This window comes from Cyprinodon variegatus, unplaced genomic scaffold, assembly GCF_000732505.1.
Source record: "Cyprinodon variegatus isolate N-32 unplaced genomic scaffold, C_variegatus-1.0 Scaffold1241, whole genome shotgun sequence".
In the NCBI taxonomy this organism is placed as follows: Eukaryota; Metazoa; Chordata; class Actinopteri; order Cyprinodontiformes; family Cyprinodontidae; genus Cyprinodon; species Cyprinodon variegatus.
In genome coordinates, this window is record NW_015151694.1 from 100,799 (window position 1) to 107,268 (window position 6,470).

General features: G+C 44.1%; 1 protein-coding gene across 1 annotated transcript in view; it reads left to right on the top strand.

Annotated features, from left to right (window-relative positions):
• LOC107102358 (uncharacterized protein C11orf95 homolog) overlaps positions 1-6,470 on the top strand; it is a 12,096-nt gene that overhangs the window by 788 nt on the left and 4,838 nt on the right. The window contains exons 2-3 of the mRNA XM_015401631.1: positions 145-803; positions 2,598-2,670. Of these exons, the coding sequence (XP_015257117.1) occupies positions 145-803; positions 2,598-2,670 (732 nt within the window). The remainder of the gene's footprint in view (positions 1-144; positions 804-2,597; positions 2,671-6,470) is intronic.

The following is a 6,470-nucleotide window of genomic DNA, read 5'->3' on the forward strand; positions in this document are numbered from 1 at the left end:
GCTGGTTTCGCTGCTGCTTCTTGTTTTATTTCCTCTAAAGTTGCAGATATTTAAACTAACGTTGATATTTTGTGAGCGATTGAAAGGTCCGGTTCCTCGTCTGTGCTTCAGTCTTAGCCAGTAACCTGGATTCTGGTTCTGCAGGGGATAATCTCGCCAATGGCCACGGTGGAGATGACTCTGAGGCGGGGACGGTCACACCGGTCAGATCAACCGCCACCAGCTACTGGAGCATCACCGAGGGCCCCAACCAGCCGCCGCTCCTCTCCCTGGCCCCCGGGCCTTCTGGACGCAAACCCCGGGTCCAGAGAGCGTCACGGTGGGGCCTCAGCAGGATTCCCGGCCGCGATCACCGCCGCTACTACCACGAGTACTGGCGCAGCGAATACCTGATGGACTTCGACCCCGAGAGGCACAGCATGATCTGCATGGTGTGCGGCAGCTCGCTGGCCACCCTGAAGCTCAGCACCATCAAGAGACACATCCGGCAGAAACATCCCGACTCTCTCCTGTGGAGCGCCGCGGACAAGGAGGTGATCCGATCCGGGTGGGAGAGCCACCTGAGCCTGGGGGGGGGTCAGAGGTCAGGTTCTGGACCTCCAGTTCAGGGAGAGGAGGCCTCCATGGACTTTGGACCGAATGTCGGAGGTGAGCAGAGATTCGTCAGCCGTTTGGTTTTAGGATCACAGAACCAAAATCAAGGGATTCGTTTGATTTTAGGGTCCAGAAAAACACCAATTAGAGTGTTTTTAATTGAAACGATTGATCTAAGCAATGTGATTTACATCTATATTCAACCTCCTGTTCTCTGATGAAGATGATGATGATGATCAGGCTTTTAGCTAGCAACGCGTACGGCCATAATTCATACACCCTTTACTAAAAAATGACAAATCGTACGCCCTGTTTCCCCTCTGGAAGCTTTGCTCAGATATTCAAAGTTTCCCAAGCAGCAGCTGCTGATGCAGAGCGCTCTGATCACTATTCTGAAACAGTTTATTAACGTCTAAATTAACTTAAAATGTAGAAACACACTTAAGAGCTCTAAGCCACGCCTCCCCTGAAACGACTGTCCCTAATTATTCTTCCTATTTTCTCTTGATGACGTCTGTTGATACGTTTCTAAATGACATAATTGAGTTTTAGAAATTAGAATCTTCTGTTAGTAGGTGAAAGGTTCTGTCTTAGACCACCTCCTCTGTTGAGAGATGGTTGTTCCAGGTTAACAAAGATGGCTTCGTTAACCCCTCTCTCAAACAGTCTGTCTTGGCCAGATTATGGACGTTGTTGTCTGAAAAACGAGCGTCCTTTAGCCTTCAGTAGGTGAACAGCCGAGTCTTGTCCTGAGGAGTTGGTCTTCCTGTGTCGAGCCATGCGCCCGGGTAGCGGTTGCTTGATCTCTCCGAAGTACAGGTCTGTGCCCTCTTCACTATACTGAACGGTGTAAACCATATCGTCAGTCTGGTTTCTGGGTGTCTTGTCTTTGGGTTGAACCGGTTTTTGTCTCAGGGTGTTGCAAGGTTTGAATTGACAGGGATCTGGTGCTAGTTTAAAATCCTCCTGACTTTTTCAGAGACGTCGGCAACATCCGGAGTGACGATTGTTCCTCCTTCTGTTCTCTTCCCTCTCAGCAGACCTCTTCTTGTTGGTTTTTAGAAAAGGCTCATCAGGGATAACCACCGTTTCTTCATGGCTGTCCTAATGTGTCCCTGTTCTCTTCCACTCGGTGGTGGAAGTGCTTTCTAATCGTGTCTGGGGGGTTCTGATGATGCCTAGTTTGTATTCCAGTGGATGGTGTGTCAAAATGGAGGTACTGGTCGGTGTCTGTTTGGGTTTCCTGTTGATTTCTATGTTGAGTTGTCCATCTTCCATGATCTGAACCACGCAGTCCAGGAATGTGTGGACTTGAGGAGGAAGCAGAGGCTCTGTGATAGAGCTCTGACTGGGCAAAGCTCAGTACATCTTTTTATTCAACAACTCCCAATGCAGACACTCTTCCTTGGAACTATCCCATCCCTACATAAAGAACTTTCTCCCACACGAACATTTGGTCATTCCCAAGAAAAAACACTTCAGTTCATCGAGGACATACATTTTAGCCAGATAAACACTGAGAACAGGTGTGCTGTCCATGGCATGAAGGAGGCTCTGTGAACTCATTCTTATCTCTCATGACCCTCCCTTCACCCTGGTCTTGAGTAGGGAGGCGTCTGCATTTTCTTTTGAGTTTTTACGGCATTAGTGGCTCGTTTTTATTGCACAGTAGGCTGAGAGGAAGGTAGTATGAGAGAGGGGGAGAGACATAAAGGAAAGGACCAGAGGCCGTAATCGACCCTGGGTCGCCTGCGTCGAGGACTAAAGCACAGATTATACTTCTGCAGCCACACACATCAAATGTCGCTTGGGTCTGGAGGAGCCTATTCAAGAACTCGCGAGAACTTCGGCGGACGGTCACGAGAACGTCATTTTGGCAGAGACCATGGCATCTTTATATAATTGGTCTGAGGCGTCGTTCAAGTGGTTGTACTTACGAACCTCCTCGATCAACCTTTCGTCGTAGTCGTCCATTGTACTTGTTCCTTGGTTTTTAACACTAGAACTCCCAAGGCCTTCATTTTGACGGTTCTAAGAGTTCCGCAGTCACTCTGCTGCACCCCTCCAAAATTGTAGGTGACCGCAGACAGTGCCACAGAGAGGAGGCCTCTGATTGGTCAAATCTACATCTGCTTCTCTATGCGTACTTCCTGTCTGGTTCCTTACCGGCTTGTTTTGTTTGTATGACCGCCATTGTGGAATACGACTGGTGAAGATGGAGCAGCTAGAAGAGCGCTCTTTTTCACCCTCATGTCCCTCCGTTGTCGCATAAACTTGCCTCCACTTCCTCACCGCCTCGGCCGTATCTAGACCCACAGCTAGTTCCAGATTGGCCCTCTAGCGTTGTGGCGTGGAACACCATGGCACAGACCACGCTTTAATATCGGGCATGAATTTAAAATATCTGCGTCATACCTGCGACAAACTGCTGCGGGAGGATAAGCAGTGTGAAGGATTGCCATTGACTCAATGAGTCGATGCAATCAGCTGGTTTTCCTTCAATATAAATCTTTGAATCAATCTGACTGGATGATCTGGTGAACTGGAAAGAGCCTTGAGATGACATGATGTGAATTGGAGCTATAGAAATAAACAAAAAACAATCTTCCCAGGTGAACTTAATGTTTCTGTCCACTGATAGACCTGCTTGTCCAATCCAGTAGGAGGGATTAAAGACTCCTAAAGTATATTAATCTCAGTGATCCCTGCCTCTAGTTAAAACTGGAAAAGCCTCTTGGATGAGAGGAGAAACCTTTTCTAGAAAACTTCACGTCCAGTTGCCTAAAATAAACTTTTTCAGCTCAAATCAGGAAATGTTTTTAAATATAGATACATTAACAAATACTGAAGGTTTGAAGCATTTTCATTGAATATCTGCTCTGATTTAGTGAAAAAAGAAAAAAAACAGTAATTCTGACTGGCTGTCAGTCAGTTCCTGCTGTTTTTCTGATCAACACTAGGTGGCAGCAAACAACAAAGAATAACACATCTAAATCCAAACGAAGAGTTTTCAACCTGTTCAGGTTTGGAAGAGAAGTTTTAGATCCCAGAGAGTCGGTCAGAAAGTGGAACCCTGAACTAAAACCTGGAGCCATGTTTGGCTCGGTGGCTCGGTGGCCCGCTGGCCCTCACAGGGGGGGGGTCTGAAACCTTAACAGGAGCCACTCTCCCATCAGGCCAGGACTCAAATTTCATTGTTTCTGGGTAAAAAACAAATTTTTTATCAATATCGACGCAAGAAAATTTGTTCTCTTTATTTTCTTGNAAGATGGAGCAGCTAGAAGAGCGCTCTTTTTCACCCTCATGTCCCTCCGTTGTCGCATAAACTTGCCTCCACTTCCTCACCGCCTCGGCCGTATCTAGACCCACAGCTAGTTCCAGATTGGCCCTCTAGCGTTGTGGCGTGGAACACCATGGCACAGACCACGCTTTAATATCGGGCATGAATTTAAAATATCTGCGTCATACCTGCGACAAACTGCTGCGGGAGGATAAGCAGTGTGAAGGATTGCCATTGACTCAATGAGTCGATGCAATCAGCTGGTTTTCCTTCAATATAAATCTTTGAATCAATCTGACTGGATGATCTGGTGAACTGGAAAGAGCCTTGAGATGACATGATGTGAATTGGAGCTATAGAAATAAACAAAAAACAATCTTCCCAGGTGAACTTAATGTTTCTGTCCACTGATAGACCTGCTTGTCCAATCCAGTAGGAGGGATTAAAGACTCCTAAAGTATATTAATCTCAGTGATCCCTGCCTCTAGTTAAAACTGGAAAAGCCTCTTGGATGAGAGGAGAAACCTTTTCTAGAAAACTTCACGTCCAGTTGCCTAAAATAAACTTTTTCAGCTCAAATCAGGAAATGTTTTTAAATATAGATACATTAACAAATACTGAAGGTTTGAAGCATTTTCATTGAATATCTGCTCTGATTTAGTGAAAAAAGAAAAAAAACAGTAATTCTGACTGGCTGTCAGTCAGTTCCTGCTGTTTTTCTGATCAACACTAGGTGGCAGCAAACAACAAAGAATAACACATCTAAATCCAAACGAAGAGTTTTCAACCTGTTCAGGTTTGGAAGAGAAGTTTTAGATCCCAGAGAGTCGGTCAGAAAGTGGAACCCTGAACTAAAACCTGGAGCCATGTTTGGCTCGGTGGCTCGGTGGCCCGCTGGCCCTCACAGGGGGGGGGTCTGAAACCTTAACAGGAGCCACTCTCCCATCAGGCCAGGACTCAAATTTCATTGTTTCTGGGTAAAAAACAAATTTTTTATCAATATCGACGCAAGAAAATTTGTTCTCTTTATTTTCTTGGTTTAAATAAACAAATTCAGACAGAAGAAAAAAAAACTTCCTTTAATGGGGTGTTGATATTTGTTGAGAGTTTTAGCTAAATATAACTTACTAAGAGGCATAAATGTATGAAATCCCGGAGAAAAAGACACAATTTTGAATAATTTTATATACCACAAAGAAGAAACTTTTTTTACATTTTTTTTTAAAAGCTTTTTTCTTAGAAGAAATGAGGGCATTTTCTTATATTTCTGGAGAACAATGTATGGAAGGAAATGCTTCTAAATAGTTGCACTGATCGATTGATCGACCCAAATTTCCTTAATTATTGGAGATCAGCTGATTATTAATCTCATTTACCAAATAAATCGACCTCACCAAAGGTCTGAAACAACCACTGCTGGTAAAGCTTTAAAGTCGCAGGGAAATGATATTTAAATGTCAAATCATTTTGGCTTAAACATGTATATAAATGTAAATAACGAAAATGACATACAGACCAGCCCACTGATTCACTGGCGCCAGATACCCAATAGAATCATTATATGAACCCTTTAATACTAAATCACAAACTTTGCTGAATAAAATAAGCATCTTAAACATCAGCCTGTCCTGCTTAACTTATAACTGTATAGATTAATATAAAATAAATAAATAAATAGTGCACATTTTCGGTGCAACAGCAAACTTGTAAACATATTTGTGCTTAAATGAAATGACTGTAGGCTACAGTTGGAAAACAGAAATATAAATCATTAGCTTAACGCTACATAATGTGGCGATAGCCGACTTTTTCCACTTGAATTTTTTTTGTCCGCCCCTAAAAGCAGCGTCAGCATTTAAATTCCTCCGTTCGTCCCCCATGATGCTCTGGCTCGACCAATGGGATGAGGGGATTCTGGATCGTTACATATATGCCGTCAGCTCATTGGTCACAATGCAGGACAGGGAGGGGAACAAGTTTACCGTAAGTTTTGTATCCAACGTGCCCTCGTTCTTCATTTTTCATTAGCTTTTTACTGACCATTTTTTTACTCTCAGTAACACGGGACAAAGTGCGTTCCTTTTCCACCAAATACGGAACAGGTACTTTTATTGCTGAATAAGGAACGATTCCGTTTTCCATGATTTAATTAAAAGTCTGACCCCAAAAATACAGAAGACCAAACAGAAAGACCACGGAAAAGTTTAACAGGTTTATTAGAATATGGTGATGAATCCAGTGCTGCTCAGAACACTGTCAATCCAGAACTGGAAGGTGAGGGGAAGACACTGCGGTTAGTTCAGGCTCAGTGGGAAATTAGATTCTTGGAGGAATAGGTTGCAGACTCACTTCTCCAGGAAAAGGTGTCCTTTATGGAATCCAGTCTGTGTGGGAAGATTCCAGTGATTGTATTGTTTGGTGTTGGGCGGACGGGGTTTACTCAGACTGCGGTTGTTCCTAGGTGAACGGAGAAGCTGACTGCCACTCAGATTTCCTGCGGTACTTGAACGGGCTGCGGTGCAGATGAAACCTTTGCTCGGTGTGAAGCTCAAACGACCTCTTGGGGAAAGTAGATCCAAACTTCCTGTTTGGAACC